This window comes from Miscanthus floridulus, chromosome 19 (genome assembly GCF_019320115.1).
Source record: "Miscanthus floridulus cultivar M001 chromosome 19, ASM1932011v1, whole genome shotgun sequence".
Lineage (NCBI taxonomy): Eukaryota > Viridiplantae > Streptophyta > Magnoliopsida > Poales > Poaceae > Miscanthus > Miscanthus floridulus.
Genome location: NC_089598.1, coordinates 83,219,639 through 83,242,687, shown reverse-complemented (window position 1 = coordinate 83,242,687; position 23,049 = coordinate 83,219,639). Strand labels below are relative to the sequence as shown.

The 23,049-nt window shown below is 46.9% G+C and overlaps 2 protein-coding genes and 1 pseudogene across 2 annotated transcripts; all 3 read right to left on the bottom strand.

Annotated features, from left to right (window-relative positions):
* Positions 1 to 929: 929 nt before the first annotated feature.
* On the bottom strand, positions 930 to 12,094 carry LOC136527177 (calcium-dependent mitochondrial ATP-magnesium/phosphate carrier protein 2-like). Its single transcript, XM_066519796.1, has 5 exons — positions 11,500 to 12,094; positions 3,454 to 4,239; positions 3,272 to 3,362; positions 2,782 to 3,200; positions 930 to 1,211 (listed from the first exon to the last, which is right to left on the bottom strand). The coding sequence occupies exons 1-4, from the start codon at positions 11,981 to 11,983 to the stop codon at positions 3,008 to 3,010; spliced, it is 1,554 nt and encodes a 517-aa protein (XP_066375893.1). The 5' UTR covers positions 11,984 to 12,094; the 3' UTR covers positions 930 to 1,211; positions 2,782 to 3,007.
* Positions 12,095 to 13,574: 1,480 nt separating this feature from the next.
* LOC136527454 (phospholipase D alpha 2-like) lies at positions 13,575 to 17,288 on the bottom strand. Its single transcript, XM_066520200.1, has 3 exons — positions 17,155 to 17,288; positions 15,132 to 17,040; positions 13,575 to 14,474 (listed from the first exon to the last, which is right to left on the bottom strand). Exons 1-3 carry the CDS (start codon positions 17,260 to 17,262, stop codon positions 14,041 to 14,043), a joined length of 2,451 nt encoding a protein of 816 aa, XP_066376297.1. The 5' UTR covers positions 17,263 to 17,288; the 3' UTR covers positions 13,575 to 14,040.
* Positions 17,289 to 17,788: 500 nt separating this feature from the next.
* On the bottom strand, positions 17,789 to 21,351 carry LOC136526275 (pentatricopeptide repeat-containing protein At1g79490, mitochondrial-like; annotated as a pseudogene).
* Between the last annotated feature and the right edge of the window lie 1,698 nt (positions 21,352 to 23,049).

The following is a 23,049-nucleotide window of genomic DNA, read 5'->3' as shown; positions in this document are numbered from 1 at the left end:
AGCAACTGAACAACCAAGAGGCAGGCAGGCTGTCAAATACCAGCCATAGAACTGTCCTGTGGTTCCCACGATCCTGGTTTTTCCACATCTCAAGGGAAAAAATAATGGCTTATCTTTTCTAGAAGCTCCTTTTAGGAGCGCCAGGCAAAACAAGCTGCTGTTCCCGTCCCTGGAAACGATATCCACATCATAGCATCATGATTCAGGCAGAACTGGCAGCATTACCTTCTCCCGTTGTGTTCAAAGCACTGGCAGACCACGTACACTACGAACTCTAGGAACATGCAGCTGGAATGGCCGATTCAGCAACCGTGATTCACTCGCAAGGTTGAGGGGGCGTTTGGTTCGTTTCCCTGCGAAGCTGGCTCGCACGAAGGAAGCCAGGCCACGGTTGGCCAGGCCCGACGCATGCATGCGAGTGTGATTGGGGGTAATCGGTTTCATCCGGCCAGGCTACACACAGATGGCGATTGGTTGGCCCGCTTCCTTTCTGCCTCGTGCATGCGCCCTCTCACGCGCGTACGCGCGCTGCGCCCGCGCCAGCCAGGCTCGGGGTGGCTCGTTGCACGCCAAGGGTCAGACCCAGAACCCCATTAAGGCTTCCAAACGCTGGGAAACTGCATCCCGAGAGCCAGGCCAGAGTATATAGAAGGAACCAAACAGGCCCTGAGTGACGTTAATGTCACTAACCTACCTGTACAAACGCGGTATGCTCATGTTCCACATGAAGCACTAAGCAGCTTTTACACCTGCGGACACATCTGAACTAAAATACCATACAAACCCCTTATGCACCTTGCGAGTTTTTTTTTTTTTTTTTTTTTTTTTTTTTTTGCCATCTGCTTTGGCATCTTTTATGCACATACAACCCCTTTTTTGCACCTTGCTTTGGCAATGCAAATACAGCAACTGGGTCATTGGAAACCATAAGGAAGATACGGGCGGATTATTACATTCACTAGGCATTGACTTGTGCCAAGTCGCCGTGGAAAATACATACAGGTATAACCAGCACCCTTTTTGCCGGGCAATTTTGTAGTCAGTAAAGGTCACAGCTCCCAGTCTGAGTTAAGGAGCACAAGGAATTGTAATTAAGTTAGGAGAGTTTCCCTGTGTGTTACAGTCTAACAAAACTCGCCCCAGACGGGGGGTAAAACAAGCCTTCGGAAATTCACGGTGAACAGTTAAGTCGGTGTCGATGGTGTCATTAGCTGAAACGTGAGAAATGTAGCAAATGAGTCATGGGTTTAAATTAATAAAGAGAACGCATCCAAAGAAAGTGAGATACAAGAAAATGAGTAGCAGGACAAAATAACTGATGGGGAATCAAATGATTGAAAACAAAAATGACTATGTGAAACACTGTCAAACTTTAAGCACTACCATATTCAAATCAATGAAGGGGCGGGCCTAGTGCAAGCGGTAGAGTCTTACCGCCTGTGACCGGAAGGTCCCGGATTCGAGTCGCGGTCTCCTCGCATTGCACAGGCAAACCCTTTTTTGCCATCTGCTTTGGCATCTTTTATGCACATACAAACCCTTTTTTGCACCTTGCTTTGGCAATGCAAATACAGCAACTGGGTCATTGGAAACCATAAGGAAGACTAACGATACGGGCGGATTATTACATTCACTAGGCATTGACTTGTGCCAATAAATGCAATCTTTACTAATTTATTTACTTGTATTCATTATATGGGAAAAGGATCATTTTATCTCTAAACAATATCTCTCACTATAGCACTATATTATACATTTATCTCTAAACAATATCTCACTATAGTTTTATATAAACATTTTCTTTTTTACAAATAACCAGAATAATTAAAATAAATACCATTTTCTAAGAATTGAATATTCATCCTTCTTAAATTGCTTATCTCCATACACAAATCACGACACATACAAAACTAAATTAGTAACGAAGTTTGAGGAATCCTAGGACAGATTGGACCATGGGATCATGATTTTGCTGGTATGATGCAATCATGCAGACCATTCTTGTCTCATTTTCCAAACCTTACAAGTTACAAGTATAACAATAGTCCACTCACTATCTAGTTTTCATACCAAACATTCCAAGAGGTTGTACCACTCCTAGAAGTAATTCCTCATTTTCCTTTTACAAGGCAAGCAGGCAACCTAGCATTCAAGCTTTTTAATCTTTGACCAACAATTAATCTAAGAACTTTTAGATTATACCATATGAATTTAGCATCATTGAATTCATATTTGAAAACACTTTGATATGGTGTCAATTTCATAGCCATGAACATTTTAATATATATGAGATGTTAATGGTCAAGTGTGATATTGGGGATCACACCCGGTCAAACCACGCCTTACATTTTGAAAAGGAGTAAAATGTTATTGACAACTGCAATATATATAGGCATCGTCAAACTGTACACCACAACAAGGCAACATTTAGCAGCCATCTACCACTGGTATTCTCTAATGTCTCATATCAAAATCAGGAGATATGCACAGAATATCTAAGTAGCAAGACAGAAAGTCATCAACATAAGATGTTAATGTATGCTAACCATTAGCTTCATATATTTCAGTAGAAACAGTTAACTATAGTTCCTAGATATGATGTGCTACCTAAACATAATCTAAGGTCTTTCCTTTGAATCCCAATTACCAAATAGGTGCAGGAAAAAAAAACAGCACTAAGTTCAAAGGATAACCATGCACCCAAAAAGGGAATTAGGATGGAAGACAAAAGGGTGTATCAAGTGTAATGGCAGTAGTACGAATCAATAACTAGATTGTTACCAGTATGGCAGGCATGGGTGCCTCGATGATCTCATGATTATCACTTCATTTCTGCTGAATCAAAATTAGGAGGAAAATGCCACCATTGCTTCCAGTTCTATATTGAAGGCACCATCTTTGACTTCAAAAAGAAACTATTCAACCAGTAAAATTCATGTGTCGTCATTATCTCTACAGTTAGCCATGCCAATAATGATGGCTGTTTTTTCCCCAACAACTCCAGAATTTAATCAAGAGACAGATTTTTCTTCATCGCCTCATAAACTATATAGGTAATACTTGCAGCAGGCACCACTTTAAGGAGATTTGGTAGAATTCCTTTGTAGAATCCAGAAACACCCTCATGCTGTAGGGTTCTCCAGAAGACATCAGACATTCCTCTATAGGCAGATTCTGAATTGGCTTGTTGAGCTTGCAGTCTACATATATTTAGAAAAGGCTGAGAGAGAGAGAGAGAGATTTTCAAGATATACAATTACAAACTCATTACCTTGTTCTGATGACCTGTAAAGGGTAAACACATGTTGCCCCTAGAGCTCCAGAGACAGTCCCACAACCCAGCTGTACTAGAGGGCCAGGATCTACATGACATTGAATGATAACACTGAAAAATCAAGAAACACAGTTGAAATAAAGGTAGGAAACACACAAAACCAAAAAACGAGGGCCTACCACTGTCCTTCAGTATATATGTCTTTGACACATCTTTCAAAGTCTCGTATACAGCAAGATCAATTCCGGCATAAGGTACGATACCAAGCAAAGATGGAACAAGACCTCTATAAAAAGCTCGGGGACCTTCATGCACCAAAATATCCCTTGAGAGCTGACCAATTCTAGGAACTTTACCACCCTCACCTGAATAAGTCTGTAGACGAGTCTTTACTAAATCTATAGGATAAATTGCTGTTTGAGCCACTGCACCAGCTAAACCACCAGCAACAAGACGTTCAGAAGCACCAACTTCACTCTTATTTTCTCCTTTGCTCTTCATAATATATTCTTTTAACATTTCATAGGCATAAAATCTTATTGCACTTTCTGGAGCGACTTTTACAACATTCAATCCATTCCCTCTAAAAAATCCCAGCATGCCACCTTTAGTCCAGATATCTTTAATTGCATGCATGACTGTAGTATGCGTTGTTTGTACTTGCATGATCACTTTAAGGCGATCCAGAGGAGCAGTTGCAGTACGAGATGCTGCACCAGCAATCCCTCCAGCAATAAGATATTTGCTTGCATTGACATGTTTACTTATGCCTTCTGGTATAGCAGCATGTTCACCTATATCAACAAGGCAGACTCTTTCCCAGTGATGATAAATGTTCTCAATGGTCGCCTCATTGGGGTAAAGTAGAAGAAAATCCCTCCATTCTTCAAAAGTAATAATCCCATTGTTGTCCTTATCCACATGCTCAACAAATCTTGCCAGCTCCTCATCATTAATCTCTATACCTGCAGACAGCAAACTGACATTGCTTGTAAGATAAATTACATATAAAAATTTAACTGAAGCTTGAAATAACCTGGTCACAAAGACATAGAAGAGTCTCAAAAGCACTAGCAGTGAAGTAAAGAGCATGAGGCTATTCTCAGAAATCTAGACACAGGAGGAAATCCGATCTTCATCGTATGTGATTCTGTAAAATATTGATTGATGGTAGGCAGAATGAAGTTAGTACCCTAATTAGGGAGCCTGCAGTCTTATTGGAACATAACAGGTATGATGAGTTGATCTGTAACTATAAAACCATAAACTTCCCCAAATCAAAGGCCAGAGATTATAGCCACCATTTTAACAGGAAATACCCAGGTTTATCACAATTAATTCCACGTCAGTGTGACACATCACCACGACTCCAAATCTCTAATGGAGTGTTCGGTTTGGGGGATCAACCCGTTCAAGATAACATTATATATCATGAGTCCATTCGTCAAATTTAGTGGAATGACCTCACTCCACATATTAGTACTAGTACTAATTATTAACTTGTGAGGAATGAGGTGATGTACAACAATGTTGTGACTAGTGTTCGAATAAACGATAGTAACACATATTACTTCCCGATTAAAATTGGACTTCATCAAGGGTCAGCCTTAAGCCCGTATCTCTTTGCTTTGGTAATAGATGAGGTTACCAGGAACATACAAGGGGATATCCCTTGGTGTATGTTGTTCGCTAATGATGTAATGTTAGTGGACGAAAGCCAGACAGGAGTAAATAGGAAACTAGAGTTATGGCGGCAGACCCTTGAGTCTAAAGGTTTTAGATTGAGCAGAACTAAAACCGAATACATGAGATGCGACTTTAGCGGAGTTGTACAGGAGGAGGGAGATGTGAGTTTGGAAGGTCAAGTAGTGCCTAAAAAGGATACCTTTCGGTATCTGGAATCGATGCTACAGAGGGATGAAGATATTGATGCGGACGTTAGCCATAGAATCAAAGCAGGGTGGATCAAGTGGCGACAAGCTTCTGGCATTCTATGTGACAAGAGGGTACCACAAAAGCTAAAAGACAAGTTCTATAGAACGGCGATTAGACCGGCTATGTTGTATGGAGCGGAATGTTGACCTACAAAGATTCGACATGTTCAACAACTGAGTGTTGCAGAAATGCGTATGTTGCAATGGATTTGCGGTCACACAAGAATGGACCGAGTTCGGAACGATGATATACGTGATCGCCTAGAGGTAGCACCAATTGAAGAAAAGCTTGTCCAACATCGGTTGAGGTGGTTTGGCCATGTCCAAAGGAGACCTCCAGAGGCACCAGTGCATTGTGGAGTCCTAAGCCAAGCTAATAATATGAGGAGAGGTAGAGGAAGACCGAAATTGACATGGGGGGAGGCAATAAAAAGAGATTTGAAAGCTTGGGATATACCTAGAGATCTATGTTTGAATAGGAGTACATGGAAAGCAGCTATTGAAGTGCCTGAACCGTGACTTGGGGCTCTTGGTGGGTTTCAACTCTAGTCTACCCCAACTTGCTTGGGACTGAAAGGCTATGTTGTTGTTGTTGAGGAATGAGGTGATGATGGATCAACTCAATCCATTCCACAAACCAAACAAAAAACTAACGAGTGAGAGAAAGACGCGGGACTTCAACCAAGTTAAGTGCATTAAGGATGAAAGGGAGCATCTCTTGGTAAAGGAGGATGAGATCCGACATCGATAGCAAGAGTATTTTGACAAATTGTTCAATGATGAGAATATAGACACAACCTTTCAGTTAGATAACTCTTTTGATGACACCAATAGGCGCTTTGTGCGGAGAATCCAAGAATCTGAGGTCAGAGAGGCGTTGAAAAGGATGAAAGGAGGTAAGGCGATGGGACCGGATGGTATCCCAATCGAGGTGTGGAGATGCCTCGGGGACATAGCTGTAGTATGGTTAACCAAGCTGTTCAACCATATTTTTCGATCGAACAAGATGCCTGATGAGTGGAGGAGAAGTATATTGGTACCGATCTACAAGAATAAAGGGGATATTCAAAGTTGTACAAATTACCGGGGAATTAAGTTGATGAGCCATACTATGAAGCTATGGGAGAGAGTTATCGAGCATCGCTTGAGAGCAATAACGCGGGTCTCTATGAACCAATTTGGTTTCATACCCGGAAGGTCAACCATGGAAGCTATTTTCTTAATAAGACAAGTTATGGAGCGGTATAGGGAGAAGAAGAATGACCTACACATGGTTTTTATTGACTTGGAGAAGGCTTATGATAAAATACCAAGGAATGTTATGTGGTGGGCTTTGGACAAACATAAAGTCCCAACAAAGTACGTTGGGCTCATTAAGGACATGTACAGCAATGTTGTGACTAGAGTTCGAACAAGTGATGGAGACACAGATGACTTCCCGATTAGGATAGGACTACATCAAGGGTCAGCTTTGAGCCCTTATTTGTTTGCTTTAGTGATGGATGAGGTCACAAGGGACATACAAGGGGACATCCCTTGGTGTATGCTTTTCGCGGACGATGTAGTGCTAGTTGATGAAAGTCGGACAGGAGTGAATCAGAAACTGGAGTTATGGCGGGAGACTTTGGAGTCCAAAGGTTTTAGACTTAGTAGAACTAAAACTGAGTATATGAGATGTGACTTCGGCACTACTACTCGGGAGGAGGAAGATGTTAGTTTGGAAGGTCAAGTAGTGCATAGGAAGGATACCTTTCGATATTTAGGATCAATGCTACAGAGGGACGGGGATATTGATGAAGATGTTAGCCATAGAATCAAAGCAGGGTGGATGAAGTGGCGGCAAGCGTCTGGTGTCCTATGTGACAAAAGGGTACCACAGAAGCTAAAAGGCAAGTTTTATAGGACGACGATTAGACCTGCTATGTTGTATGGTGCAGAATGTTGGCCTACGAAAAGACGACATATTCAACAGCTAAGTGTCGCGGAAATGCATATGTTACGTTGGATTTGCGGTCATACAAGAAGGGATCGGGTTCGGAACGATGATATACGTGAGATTAGGGGTAGCGCCAATTGAAGAAAAGCTTGTCCAACACCGGTTGAGATGGTTTGGACATGTGCAACGGAGACCTCCAGATGCACCGGTGCGTAGTGGAATACTAAGTCAGGATAGTAACGTGAAGAGAGGCAGAGGAAGACCGAAGTTGACTTGGGTAGAGGCAATAAAAGGAGACTTGAAAGGATGGAATATACCCAAAGACTTAGCCTTAGATAGGAGTGCTTGGAAGACAGCTATTAACGTGCCTGAACCTTGATTGCTTCTGTTGGGTTTCAACTCTAGCCTACCCCAACTTGTTTGGGACTTAAAGGCTTTGTTGTTGTTGTTGTTGTTGTTGTTGAGATGATGGACCACAAACCAAACAAAAAACTAAAGAGTGAGATGATGGACTACTTCATTCCACAAACTAAACATCCCCTAAGTATCATACTAGCAACTAAAAGACGAATATAGAATTTAGAAAGATCATAAGACATGGTGAGTGTTCAATACAAAAGGAGGATCTGTGCCCTGGCAATGGCAGGTTAGGATGCCAAGCATGGTGTGCCCTGGCTTGGCCAGGGTTTATGTCATTAAGGAATGGTATCTATTTGATTTGGTTGATATCTTCTAGATTGGATTTTTGTTAGGCTAAAGATTATATCATTATTGGACCTGTTAGGGACCAGCCTATATATGGAGGCAAGGCTCATTCAGATGATTCAGGAAAGAACTCTCTTGCTGCACAGTGCACAGCACCTGTGCATCAGGCTCCACCAGCACACGCCTCCCTCCCTCAGCTGTGTCACAGCTACTTCACTGTGGGCTCAGTTCAGGATCCCATCCTCCAACCTCTCATATAGTATATTTGATCCCAATGTCTAGGACATAACACCATATGTCATGAAACATATTGAAAATAGCAAACAAGCAAAGATGGAATCCAGAAGTATTCTTGATGTGTGTTAGAACATGTTAACAAGGGAAAGGTTCACAAACCATTGAAAACATCCAGAATGCACACATCATTCAATCACAGTTAACACAAGGGTATTCCATTGGACCAGGGGTGTCTGCCAGCCACCTGAGAGGGCTTCTCTTGTAGGGTTAGCCAGCACTTGCCATTGACCACCACTACACCTCTCCCACAAGCCTACCCACTGTGTAGAGAGAAACAATAGACAAAGCAACGGCTTTGGTTTCATTTCAGCCTCCAGGTGACTAAAGTAAGGGTTCTTTGCAAATCAGATTAGCCCCAGTCTAGTTGGATCTGGTAAGCCAAAGTAATACAAAAAAAACTGAAAATCTTCATGTGGCTGATTTTCAAGGATAGACTTAATTCTAGAAAACCTGCAAAGAAGAAGAAACTACAAGATTGAAGATGACAATTACATTTTTGTGTTATGCAGCCTAAATCTAGAAGAGACCACATATCATCTGTTCTTTGAATGCCCCTTCAGCACTAGATGTTCAAATTTTATTGGGATTTCTTGGGATCATGTCATCAGCTTCTTCAATACAATCCAGAAAGCCAAAGTGGAATGTCAACTCTGTGTGTTGATGGAGTCTTTTTAGCTGTCTCCCAACTAGATGAACCTGCCTCTTTCTATCACTTTTTAGAGATGCAAGCTAATTATGTGCTCGCGGACACAGGTTAGCAAGAGGCTCGGAACCAGCGGCAATGCATGCTGCTTTTGCGCGAAGCCTCGAATCAAACGGCGCCATGCCCATGCAGGCTGCTGCCTAGCCTGCAAAATCAAACAGCGCCATGCGGGCTGCCGCGTGTGTCCACTACCTCACTCGCGGTTTGTGCGGACGCGGGACGGGCCACCGCTGCCCGCCCCACTTGCATGCCTATTTCCAGTCTTGAAAATTATGTTTTATACATACTGTAAAGCTACATCTTCACAGATTAGGCCCACTATTAGCATCAGCCTCTCCCTTTGGCTAAACAGCCTGTTGAAAAGTTTTTTGTCTACCTTCTTTGGCGCTTTTGTTGTAGTTTTGTTTACTCTCTTATATTTTTTTTAATACATACTAGCAAACATGCTGATGCGTTGCAACGGAACATACAATTTGTTACGCAGTGCTCGTGCCAATGATAATGAGCTAGCTATTTTTGTTGGATTTAATTGGGCTTGGCCCAACCTTAAATCAAATAGATTCCATGGCCCATAATAAATGCTAGGAGATTGAATCAACTTAAATAGATGACTATTGTGTGCACATGTTGTGAGTTTAACAAAGGTGGAAGGCGAGCCACACGCCCGCACGCGTGCCATGACGCATACGGTCTGAGGCAGCTAGATCATGACATGAGTGGTGCAACACCAACGAATGTTTTGCAGCTCTAAACTCAACGCAAGAACGGTGGGAGTGAGGGATGACGGACAGAAGGACGGAGTGAGAAAAGGAGGGATGGAAGGAGAAAAGGAGTGAGGGACAGACGGACGTGGGAGAGAGTGAGAGGCGGAAGAAAGATATTTTCGCTCTTTAATATTAGAAATAGATAATACCACAGTAGGCCCCTACTGTGTTCCCCCTCAAAAAGATCACAGTAGGCCCCTACTGTGTTCCCCCTCAAAAAGATTAGACCCAGTATGTCATGTGCACACCATGTCAACACTCTCGTACCGCATGGCGTGATCAGGACCTGAAGTGACTAATTTTATCAATTTTAGGTACCTGAATCTGCAACTTAGAAGTGGACTCATGTGATGGAACAAGGTTAGGGACCCCAAGGACATTTTACTCTTACTTGCGTAAACTGAGGGAAATCTGTACCACATATATGCGAACAAGATTGGATTTTATCATCATGCAGTAGACCATATATCATGGATGGCATTGTCAGCGACAATGCGAGAATGTTAGGTAAGAGAAAGTTTAGGCCATAAAAGACATAAATGATCAGGGCTATGTGATCTTCATTAGCAACACTTGATGTGTTAACACCTTCATTATGCAGGTCCTTAGAGGGCAGTGAAATAATATGTATTGACAATCCATTGATATTAATTCATTAATTTTCATATGCCAATGTCAATGCAAATAGAAGTATTGAAGGAACTATATGCAAGAAACTGTAACTCAGTTGTATGTCTATGTTGAAACAGTAAGCATACGTACATAAGCAATGCTCAGGATTTAGTGAACCATCCGTAATCATTTATCAGATACTCAGTTTCAAGAAGTGGAAGCATTCTCAATGGTTCAAAACTAGCTTGTGTTACTTAAGATTCATGCATGCACTATGTATGCTATGAACATATCTAAAAGACAACTTGAAGACTGCATACATTCATGCACAAGATGACATGTTAGTGTAGTCGTAGAGATATGTTACTGGTTCTGATTTTGCACCAGATGTCAGATACAAATAATTTATGAACTCACTAACCAAGTGTATGTGTTGATTTAAACCAGAATTACGAAGGAAAGGAAAATAGTATCCTGATAGCATATGAGCAGAAACTAGCATCTAAAATCCACAGAAGTAGGCGGTAGCCTCCACTCAAATAAAAAAAGATTAACCAAGCTAGAAATCTATACAGGAATAGAAGGATAGAACTACGGCCAACTTCAACTTGTTGTCATTCTGCATTTTTTTTTCTTTCTCCATTTGTTTGTCGAGATATGGAACTGTGGAACTGCAGTGGTAAGCTCAGGCATGGTTTACACACTGCGTCCAACCTGAATGTTTATATAGCACAGAAAGCTATCATGTTATTAGTAGCCATACCTCTTATCCATGAGAAGTAAACTGAAATTTAACTTAATCTGCATCCTCAATTTTGTAACAGTAGTAACAGTTATAGCACTATGGCAATAGATAATGTGACGGCCGATTGGCTGAACATGGTCTTACTTAGATAACCATTTTACTCATTTTTCATATTCGAAGACATCTTATGGCTCAAACTCTCTGCTACTCTCATATATTACTGAATGCTTACAGAAGAATGCGTCAGGAACTGGAAGTTCAAGTAACATCAGTATAGTAACTTAGTTAACCAAATAAGTAAAGTAAAATAAAGGGTACTCCAGTAAACTGCAACGGCTGGGTTCTAATCGTCCGACGCACCCAACAACCAGCAGCCGTTACTATGCCACATCAACTACATTACGCACAAAGCGCCGGATTCCTGGTACCGCGCACGCGTCGTGCGCCAGCACAGCACCGAGGTGGCCAGAATCACCGGCGCGGCAGCACAGGTACTGGATAAGCGTGGTTTGGCCTAGGAAACACATACCAGCCTTGACGAGCGCGTCCCAGAGCTCCTCGGGGAGGATGCATCCGTTGTGCTCGACGTCGATGGCCTGGAAGATGCGGTAGAGCTCGAGCTCCTTGTCGTCCATGTAGCGCCTGAAGTCGTCGTAGCCGACGCGGCCGTCGCGGTCGCGGTCGCAGGCGCGGAGCAGCTCCCTGGCGTACTTGCACTCGGCGGGCACCTGCAGCGCGGCGAGCCCCGCCTCGATCTGCGCGTAGTCGAGCTGCCCGCGGCCCGCAGTGTCGAAGAAGGCGAACATGTCCCGGATCCGCGCCTCCCGCTCGGCCTCCGTCTCGTGGAGCGCGAGCAGCACGTGCTCCATGGTCACGGGCCCCGCCTTCCGCACCGGCTCGCACCCCGCCGCTCCGGTCCCCGCGGCCGCCGCGGCAGCTACGGCGTGGGGCTGGGACGCGGACGCGGACGCGCCGCCGCGGGGGCCCACCGCATGGGCCGCCCTGCCGGTCATGGCGCCGGCGGCGGGGCGTTGGCGGAGGAGGGCGCGGTGGTGGTGGTGGGGTGGGGGTGGTTTCGGCTCGGGGATGGAATGGAATGGAATGCAGCGGAGCGGGGAGGGGAGGGAAAGGCGACGGGGGAAGAAGGGAAGGGAATATGCGTGGATGTGTGCGTGTCGTACGGCGACGTATTCATTGCCGGAGTACGGGAATTTGTAATTGCATCGTTGAGACATTGAAGTGATCGGCTGGTACGAAAATACGGTTCATCCCGGTATGAAATACTGTTTATACTGGTATTTTATGAGAGAAAAATACTGTTCCGGCCGAAGAAAAAAAAAAAGCCAGCTAGCCGAACTATCCCAGCCGAACACAGCCATTATTGGCCGTTGGGTACTTTTCGTCCAACTCTTGTGACGATGACTACTCCTATAGTCCGGTTAACCTGTGATTTTTCAAATTCGAATCTCTCGATCAGTCGCTCAGGTTAATGCAGATGACAACGATAACGTTTTTGCAAATGCGTATTCCAATTTAAAATTTAAAATACTTTCTTCTGGTTCTGGGTCTAGACGACGGTTGTTGTGCGCTGGGCTGGGCATAATGGGTCACCATTCCAACTTGGTGTGAGTTGGACAGAGACGGGGAGGCGTGGCGGTACGAATGCTCGAAACCAGCACCACTCGTGCCGCGGATACTGATCGCGGTGGGACCGGTCGGTGGATTAAGCGCGTGATCGCGATTTCGGACGTCCAAATGGCGCGTGTGATCCACGTGGTTTGTTGCCCATTCCTAACAAACGCCGAACACGTATCCTAGACGTGTGTTTGATCATGATGCAATGAGGGACAAGGATCATATGGTTCGATCAATTTGCGGTCTTGTGTATTTGTGTTCCTACTGTGTAGCAATGTGTTGGGGGCTCTTGCCCTGAAAAAATCACATGAAGAAAGTATATGAAAAATATTTAGTCGTAAGATTTGGAGATGCAGAAAGTATGCATAAGATCGTATCGAGATATCTCTGCTGAACTAAAGCGTGCATCCACTTTTTCGTATATTTTTTCTATACATATAAACGAGGGAGAAATTGGTGGATACAGAGAACGGGGGAATAAACTGGAAGGAACCGGCTTGATGCAGAAGAAAAGGAAAGGACTCAAATGAGGAGGGCAGGAAAAGCTGAAAGCATCAACTGGTCCAAAGATGGTCACTGATCAAGTGATCAGCGCTCACCACATCATTTCCTCTCTACATTTCCATCAAAGACTGGACCAGCAAAAAAAGAAGTCAATGAATGACATGACAACCTCGCTGAAAAGCCAGGCTGAAAAGGATTTGTTGTGAGAGAAAAACACTATACCATAGCTAATAAGTTAAAGCGAACAGGGAACATGATACTTCTACCTACCTTTGGAAATGCTTCTTGTAATCTCAGGATATTCTATGAATATAACTGCCACCATATTGTATAACCTTCTTTACCTTCTACCACTACTCTTACTACTAGTGCAATCGTTCACAAAATATTCCAGTAAATTTTAATCAATCTAGTACCATCTATGGTAAATTTTCCAAGGAAAAAAAAGGACATTATCGTCTAGCATTTCAGCAAGCACATACCAGTTCACTGGGACAAAGGAGCAAGGTTCAGAACTTCATATTTGCGAATGCACCTGAAGTAGCAAAAACTAGAAGTGAAAGAGTACTCAAGATTACAGGGCAAGCCTGAAGGCTTTTTCTCCAGCTCAAGGACTGGAAAAGGAGATGCAGTCTACGCTCGGATGAATTTGACGAACCGGCAGGTTTATTGACCAGCGTATAACAGACCAGAACCTTTAAAAATCTGTCTAGGATCCAACAAGTCAATCCTAGCCAATCAAGTCTGAATTTTATGCGGCTCATGCGTCAGCCAACTCAAGTGGCATTCCCGGTCCTTCAGAAATTCAGCAGTCTAGTACTAAAGTATGCGCTATGCACCATGCAAGGACAGGGAAATATTCAGACCTCGGACTAGCTGATCAACCAATTCAGCCTACAAACGTCATATGGTAACAATTCAGAAGATTTCTCTATGTAGTGAGAAAAGGAGGAAATTTCGATAGCGCCCCAAGCACAAGCGCCTGCGTGTCGGGGAAGAACTTCGCCCCCGGGAGCTCTGTCACCATGCCCTCCTTCGTGACCGTGACTGGGTACCTGAGCAGGTGCCCAGGGAGGTCGGCGTCGAGGCTGTCGCTAGCGTAGAGGTCCCAGTACTTGTCAGCCATCTGGTTCACCCTCTGAATGCACTCCAGGCTGCCGGGGTTGAGGAAATCGTCGTGTAACATGCCGAGGTGCTCATACCACAGCGACATTCGGAAGCCGTGGACCTGACCTCGGGCGACCTGGCCTTTGGTGTTCAGGTGGCACGGCTGGTACGCGCCCATGGCAATCTCGGAGTCCCTGCCCCCATCCATTGAGCGCTGGTTGATGTTCGCAGATCCAACGATGATGTATTCGTCGTCAACTGGAACAGACAATGGCAGATTACAGGTTATAGATATTAAAATTGATCCCCATGAAACTGTGTAGGAACTGATAAGACTAGGTGACTATATCAGACAGCAAGAATGGAACGCTGAAGATATGTATGGTTCTGAAACATAATTCTTTTTATTAAACAAATCCTGATGCACAAATACTTCTACCTTAATGAAATGACACGCAGCTCTCCTGCATAGTTTGGGAAAAATAATCCTGATGCACAAATGTGAGCTGTCCTATGCAAGCCTTGTAATTACAGGAGTGTGTTACATGTTAGACAGATTTAACTTTAACCACATGAACGTGTCTTGGTAGTGTAGGAACTGAACTAAGACTAGGTGTCAATTTCAGCAGTCTGTTTCTGACAGCAAGAACAGAACAATTTGATACCCGAATTTGAGTATTTCAAGCTGAAGTCTTGTCATAGCATGACATGAGTGTGTTGGAATTTGGAAAGTGTGTTAGAATTTGGAAAGGTGATTATAAGATATTTACAAGAATGGAACATGAAAAATCTTAAACGTCCTACCGATGCCTGAGGATGAAGGTGCAGATAATTTCATGCAACAAATTGAATTTGAACAGTATAAGAGTCAATCCGCGGTTCTAGCCTGAGTGTTGATCACATTAGGGGGCATACCTATCATCATCTTGGAGTGAACGTAGATCATGAAGCGCCGTGCATTCTGCGCCCGAGCATAGTCTGTCCCATCAAGTGGACGACCTGAAGGTTCATACTCACCACTCATCTTCACCTCCCTGTTCCCCAAGCAGAAGAATGTAAGGTAATCCCTCGGGTTCCTGTCGATCCTCTTTGCCTCAAGTGCAACAGAAATGTCATTGTACATCATGTCCATAGTCCTCCTCTGCCAGTCCAGTATGGCCTGAACCGATCCACCAGCAGGAGGGCCTTCTGGCCACATTGGCAGGACGACATAGACTGCAAAATGCTCACCAGCTTCAATTTTGCTCACAATCTTCAGTGAGAGTTCTCTTGGGATAAGATGCAGTGCTTCAATCTCCTCTGGCTTTATGCCATCGGCTTTCCACCCGAATGAGCTGCCAAGGAAGTACTGGTTCTCGATGTAGATGAAGTGTTTGGCATGGCGTATGGCGTGTATATAGGCGTCCTGGATGCTCCTGTCAAGGACATTATTCTTGCCACTGACAAGGCCAGATTGAGCTGCGGCCTCTGGGGTACTAGGGAAGCCATAGCACGCACCGCCATCAATGGAGCGGAATAGCTGCACATTCCATGTCTCCTGGTCTTCCGGGAACATCACTGGCGACGGCGGTATGATCAGGTCTGCCATAGCTTTGAGGTCGACGAGGAGATCAATGCTGCCCCCTTGCTTCCTCCACCGCTGTTCAAAGTTGTAGAGCACGTCCCATGCGGCTGGGCCTTCGATCTTGGAGTGGATGTCGTGCCATGGCTCCCTCGGCCCACCGTTGTTGATGGACGCACCAGCGAGGTTGGGCTGGTGGAAATCCTTGTGGTGCGCTGTGTCTAGAGTCCGGAACAGGGAGTGAAACTGCGTGTCATAGCGGCCATCGCAGAGGTCGAGGCCGCCGACGAAGCTGAGGATGCGGCGGCGGTCACTGTGCCTCTTTGGCATTTCGTGGTCGACCACGACGATCTTCTGGTGGTGCGTGATCATGTAGGCGATCTGCGCGCCCATGACGGCGCTGCTGCCGGCGTCGGGGTTGCGGGGGCAGAGGACGCAGTGGACGTCGCTGCCGCGGAAGTACTCCGCCGTCTCGGCGTCGTGCGTGCTCATGAACCCCCACTTCATCCCGAGGGACTCGACGGAGGTGCGGTCGTCCCACACCAGCATGAGCACCCGCACTCCTTCGCTCGCCTTGCGCTTCAGGAGCTCGCCGAGGGTGGCGTCGCCACCGGGGCGCGGCCGGTTGGCGTCCCTCAACAGCGTGATCTCAGTGTACACCGACCATCCGGTGATGTAGATGAGGTGGCGCGCGTTGCTGATGGCGTCGAACACGTCCTCCCAGCACCTGCCCGGCTCGTAGAGGCGGCCTCCGGCGAGCGGGATCCTGGGCGCGAACGCGTCGGGCGTGTGCGCGTCCTGGTACAGCGTGACCCTGCAGCCGGGCCGCTGCGAGAAGAAGGTGTACGGCACGCCGGGGTACCGCGCGCCGCCGACGCCCCGGCCCCACCCGCGGCGGTCAGCGGCCACGTCCTGGAACCGCAGGCGCACGCGTATCTTGGGCCCGTGCGGGAGCCGCTTCTTGCTGGCGTCGAGGATGTCGAGCGACCGCTCGATCTCCTGGCCCGCGATGAGGTCCCGGATGGGGAGGTAGGCGCGGCCGATGAGCGTGGCGCCGATGGGCTGCGCTGCCTTGACGGAGAAGACGACGTCGGAGGCGAAGTGGGCGCAGTAGATGTGGAACGCCTCGTACCAGCGCGGGTTCACGGGGTCGCCGGTGATGACCCGCGTCCGGCCCACGCGCGCCCGGCCGAGGTCCACCGTCGCGTACAGCCGCGTGGAGCCCTGGCCGAGGCCGAGCGACTCCTCGAACCCCTCCACGAACTGCACGCGCGGCACGAATCAGACGAACAACAGATCTTGAATCCGAACGAAGCAAAGCAAGGAAGCTACCGCTAGCATTTCCGATGAAGAGAAGATAGAGTCGGCTGATTTTACCTTGCGGAAGATCCCGGGGGCGCCGCCGGTGGCGCGGGTGGGGTTGGTGAGGTGGTCGGCCTCCAGGATGGTCGCATCGAGAGTGCCGTGCAGCAGCCGGTGCGCCATGGCTGCACCTCCACCTCCTCCACAGTTCCCTTGTGCTGTTGTGCAAGACAACTTCACCTTCCCGCTTCCAGTTCCAGAACGGAGGAAACAATAGGTGGGAGACAGAGACCTGTCACTCTATCAGCTTTCGTCAAAGGTGGACGCGCTCGCTGATGTGATGCCAACAAAAAAATCACCAAGCGTGGCAGGAAATTAAGGGAGAAGTTAAGGGTGGCTGATTGATATAATTCAGAGCTAGAGAATGTGCGGAGAAATTAAGAGGGGATTAATTCGGGATGGGAGTGGAACAGAGGAAGGAAATTAATTTGCAGACGATTGGCTGAAGCCTGATGATTGCCTGAGACTGATGAAGAAGCAGGGCAGATCAGGGAGAATCCAATGCCCAATGAACTGTGACTGTGAGTGCGTCAGCGTCTGGTCACCAAAGTCCAAAGATGCTCGCACTAGGGCATTTTGGAATTCGACCATTATGGGAATCGGGCTTCGCCAAAATGCCATCTCGCAACGGGGCTTCGCCGGATCGCCATTATGAAATATGGCCACCATGCCAAAATGCCATCGGAGAGCTTTGTGACTCTTTTCTTCCTCTTCTGCCCCTTTCCTTTTTGTTCCACACACAGCGGGCACGGTTCATCTGCCCCATGAGCACCAGGTAGTTGAGCAGGACGTTCACGAAGTACCTGGCTGCGCTCTCCTCATTGTCGTAGTCGATGCCCTGGAAGAACTCGCGCACGAACGAGAGCACAGGCTGCTTCCGCCGCTCCGGACCAGTGAACAGCCCACACATGAAGTCATGCGCCTTGTGCTTGCTGGCACTCAGGATGTCCATGATTGCACGCTCGCTGCTCTTGTCCTGGCACCGCACCAAGTGAGCAAGGATGGATGTGTACAGAATCAAGCCCACCTTCGCTGCCCCAGCGACATATGCCTCAAGCAACGGCCGCGCTGAGTCATACAACCGCATTGCTGCATCCACCTGCCCTGCCGAGGCATGCATTTCCACTAGACAGGCATATGTGGCCGGCGTAGGGAAGAAACCAGACTTCTCCATGTCACTAAACAACTTGGCAGCCATGTCCAACCTTCCAGACCGTGCATTGGCCTCGACCACCATAGTGTACAAGCCAAAGCTTGGTCGGAGCCCTCCCCTCCTCATCTCCTCCCAAAGCTCCATCCCAGCATCCAGCTTCCCAGATCTCACCAGCGCCTCCACCATGGCGGTGCTCACTGCTATGCTCACCCGATGCCCGACCGCCACCATCTCTCTGTACATCCCCATGGCCGTGCATTGGCCTCGACCACCATAGTGTACATTCCCTCCCTTTGCTTCGTTTCATCGAACATCTTGCGGGCAGCGTCAATCCTCCCGGCCCGCGCCAGTGCAGGCACCGCGAGCTCGTACGTGCCCTCGTCGAGGGCGCAGCCCGAGGTCGCCATTTGGTCGAGCACCTCGAAGGCCTTGAAGGCGAGGCCCCTGGTGAGCAACAGAGAGAGGAGGGCGTTGTATGCGGGCGTCTCGAGGCCCCCGAAGCTGGCATCGCGGAGGCGCTTGAAGCAGTAGAAGGCCGGCTCGAGGAGGCCGTGGGCGGCGAGGGCGGAGACGACGGCGTTGAGAGTCTTGGGGAAGGCGGCGAGGTCGGGGAGCCCGAGGGTGTCGTCGAAGAGCGCGAGGAGTTCGGAGGAGTGAGTGGCCGGCGGGAGAGGCGCGGCGAGGAGCGAGGAGAGGTCGTCGGAGGGGACGAACCACGGCTGGAGGTGCGCCCATGCGACTAGGGAGATGAGCGGGACGGGGTCGGAGGCCAGGAGCGAGGAGGCTGCGAGGAGGAGCAACGCTGGGTCGGGCGCGGAGGGCAGCGCAGAGAGCGCGGCGGAGAGGGGCACGCCCGAGCGGTGGCGGAGCGCCAGCGCCGCGAGGGGCTTCCGGTGAAAGGGACAGGGGCAAAAGAGAAAGAAAAGGTTCCAAACTCATCGGATGGCATGGTAGCGAGTGGGTCGTGTTTCATAATGGCAAGCTGACGAAGCCTCGTTGTGGGATGACAAATCACCGAATCCCACTTTGCATGATGGTCGAATTCCAAAAAGCTCCTCGCACTATGGTCTGTTTAGTTCCTCCCCTTAAGTTTACACATATTTAGACACATACATAAAATATTAAATATAAACTAAAAAATAATTAATTATATAATTTACGACTAATTTACGAGACGAATCTTTTAAACCTAACTAGTCCATGATTTTAACAATATGGTGCTATAGTAACATATGTGCTAATGACAGATTAATTAGGCTTAATAAATTCGTCAAGGGGTTACTGACGGATTCTGTAATTTGTTTTTATTAGTATCAAACACCCCATGTGACACTCGATGTGTCACCCCAAAATTTACATCCTAAATTTAAACAAGGCATGTCTATCCATCGCACTGTCGACGAGGGAGGCCACTCGAAATGGTCACACAATAAGGGCATGTTTGGTTACCCTACTGAAGTTTAGTCACTTTATCTACTAAACTGCCAAACAAACTGACTAAAAAGATACTAAAGTAGTTTAGTCACTTAAGAGTAGCTAAAAGTGGCCTAAAGTGCCCAGCAAACAAGGATTGCTGGTCCTCCATTCAGATTTGAATATTAATTAGGAGATAGTTTGATCTTTGTTGAACTGCTTTAATAGCCTTTAATCATTTTTAATCACTAGAATCAAACCGAAGTAACTAAAGTTTAGTCACTAATTTTAATAGCTAAATTTTAACAGAGAGAAACCAAACATGCTCTGAGTCGCACACACAGCAGCCATACGAGATCTCGGAGGAAGTTAGTAGATTCAAATCAGAGCAAAGAAGCAGACAAAAGATCGCGCGATGCAAAGGCGCTGAACTCTGGGTCGTCGGGGCAAGTCAGGGCCAAATTTTCAGCTTAAAGTGTCGCATCAAATCTTACGGTACATGTATAGAGTATTAAATATAGACGAAAAAAAAACACTAATTGCACAGTTAGATGAGAAATCACGAGACGAAACTTTCGAACCTAATTAGTCCATAATTAGATACTAATTACCAAATATAAACGAAAATGCAACAGTAGCCCAACAAACCTAAAAAAATTTGGGAACTAAATGCGCCCTCAATGAATAATAAACAAAACTACAACAGGCCCCAGAAATTATCCCGCGGGCACAAATGGCCCAAATGGCACTAGCTGCAATCTTGGGCTTTTGTTTTTTTCCTTCAAAAAAATAGGAAAAAATCCACGTTATCTTAGTGAGTATGAAATTTTTACTATAATTTAAGCATATAATACTTAGCCCATCATAAAAATTTCACCACAATTAAACCATAAAAACTGCAGCTATGAATTAATTATAGAAAAACATATATCTAAACTACAGCAAAAAAAATGTATACTAAAACATACCATATTATATGTTCACTGTGTAGATCTACTCATGTGGAGTCCAACAAAATTGAATTTTCTATTTTATGATTTTTCTATGATTTACTATAATTTTTTTCAAAGATTTAGTTGAAATAAGTTAAAAAAGAAAAAAAAAACAAAACCGTCTTTGAAAACCGCGTATAACCGGTCAGGGAGGTAAAATGAACGGTTTTAAAAGTTTAGGGAGGTGGTTTACCCGATTTTAGAATTCAGAGAGGAAAATCAGACTTTCACAAAAGTCGAGGGAGGTAATATGGTCTTTTTTTTAAAAAAAATATTAGGGTCTACCTTGCCGGCCATCATTTTATTTGGGTTTAGGTCCAATTTGACATAGCTTCTGAAAACTGGGATCCAGATCCGCAGTTTGCTTTTGCTTAAAAAAAATGTGCAACTTGCTGTCGCATTGTTGCTACTCCTGTTGGGTGAGATCGCGGAGAGCTGGAGTCTGGAGACGACTAGAGGAGAGCGGCCTTGTTGGAGTCTGGAGCTCTGCCACGGGGACAGGGCCAATGAGAGTCAAGATGGCAACGGGGAATTCCCCGTCGGGTTCCGCCTACCTATCCCCGTCCCCGCGGGGTCCAGATTTTCCCATCCCCGTCCCCGTGAAGACTCGCGGGGGACATTTTCTTCCCATTCCCGTCCCCGCGGGGAATTCATACCCGATGGGGATCCCTGTCCCCGCAATGAGATCAGAAAACAATCTACTAAATCAACAATCCAAAACTGAAAAATACTAGGAAAAACTCATCTTGCAATCAAACGAGATCGTAAAATACTTTACAAATTACAAGTTCCTTTAACAGATCCCACCTCACAACTCCCTAGATCTCACAAATGACAAATCAATAATGGTTCAGCTTCAACACATTGACGCTGCTTTCCTGCAGAACGAGCAGAGAGAAAGCAGAGAGAACTTGAGTATTCAGACCGAGGAGAGAAAGCAAAGAATGATTGGGCAGCGTCCCTGGGCAGAGACCGAGTGCATGCAGTCATGCCGACCGGTGGCGCATGTCCTCTTCTGCTCTTCGTGGCATGCATGGTGATGGCGACTGCAACTTAGGGGGTGAGGCTGGATGCGGGATGGACGAGGTGAGCCTACGCAAACTGGGCATCGCGTCTCGGCAGTGCCGCTGGAGGCGCTGCAGCACCGCGGCACTAGGCACAACGGTCGCATGAGTCGCGCCCAGCAGCTGGCGACGACCGGCGGTGAGGATTCGTGTCCGCGCCTGGCGTGGATGCGTGAATATGGCGGCTGTGGGAGGGGTGGCCGAGTGGGGATACTGGGAACTAGGGTTAGGAATTTGGTTATATACTCCATGTGTTTGATGGACTTGGGCCGATTTGGGCTAAACTTTACAGCTCGCATGCGGAGTATACTCCTTAACGGGGCGGGGATGCGGGGATCGGGTACGGGGGATGGAGAACCATCCCCGTACCCGCCAGACCCGACGGGGATAGATTTCCTCCCGTTTTCTTTCCCACGGGGAATAAAATCTCCCCATCCCCGTCCCTTAATAGGAGAATTCTCCACGGGGAATCGGGGATCGGATCCCCGGTGTCACCTTTAAACGAGAGGTGTCGGCCTCCACCGTCGTCGACACGTCGTGGCTCTGCTACCGCGGCTCTTGTTGGTCGTGATTGCAGAGATCTAGAGCGGTGGGCACGAGGGGGGGTGAGTCGGTAAGGCTGTGAGGTGCAACCGTGCAAGGGGCGCTTTCAGGCTCTGGCTCCAGTGGTCCACTCCGGGCGGTGCAGTGGTGCTCCTCAATGGCTTGGGTGAGGGTCACGGGTGAAGCTGGGAGAAGCGAGAAACGCAAGTGGCGGGCGTGTTGGGCGCTTGGCCGTTCGGGGCATGAGGCGTCCAAGCCGACGAGGCCTAGGGGCTTTGTTGTTGGGCCTGAGGGGCTAGATGGGCTGGTACAAGGACTTGTTCTAATCAAATCTAGGGCATGCTTCGTTCTTAAAAGTTCCCTCGCTTACTCTAAAAAAAAATCCCTCGCTTTGCCTTGCTTAGTAAGGACATTCGTTTGGTTAGCATCTAAAATCTTCTTTTGCTTAGTAGCCTCGCTCACCTCAGCAAGGATTTTTCTTGCCCGTGTATGCGAGCCAAATCCTCTCTCCTGCACGATCAAGGTTGCTTCAGGCCCTAGCATTGATGAGCTCGCAGTCTATATGAAGATGGGAGGAAATGGAGAACGAGAGAACCAGCAAGAAAGCAAAACTCACTTTGCTTTGCCGGTTGAGGCAACGCGAGGCAAGCCACGACGACAAAAAGGTTTTGAGCACGTTCTTGGCCCACGCCCCGGTAATAGTGTCGTTCATACGAGTCGTTTTTCTCTCTCCTATCAAAATAAA

Bases quoted from the DNA above. Each gene is read 5' to 3' on its own strand.
- LOC136527177 (XM_066519796.1), bottom strand. From the start codon at position 11,983: ATGACCGGCAGGGCGGCCCATGCGGTGGGCCCCCGCGGCGGCGCGTCC. The intron at 3,363-3,453 runs GTAGGCCCTCGT...AATGTCATGTAG, and splicing joins ATATATACTGAAGGACAGTG to ATCCTGGCCCTCTAGTACAG. The intron at 3,201-3,271 runs GTAATGAGTTTG...AAATATATGTAG, and splicing joins TTACAGGTCATCAGAACAAG to ACTGCAAGCTCAACAAGCCA.
- LOC136527454 (XM_066520200.1), bottom strand. From the start codon at position 17,262: ATGGCGCACCGGCTGCTGCACGGCACTCTCGATGCGACCATCCTGGAG. The intron at 17,041-17,154 runs GTAAAATCAGCC...CCGCGCGTGCAG, and splicing joins CCCCCGGGATCTTCCGCAAG to TTCGTGGAGGGGTTCGAGGA. The intron at 14,475-15,131 runs GTATGCCCCCTA...TGTCTGTTCCAG, and splicing joins TCACTCCAAGATGATGATAG to TTGACGACGAATACATCATC.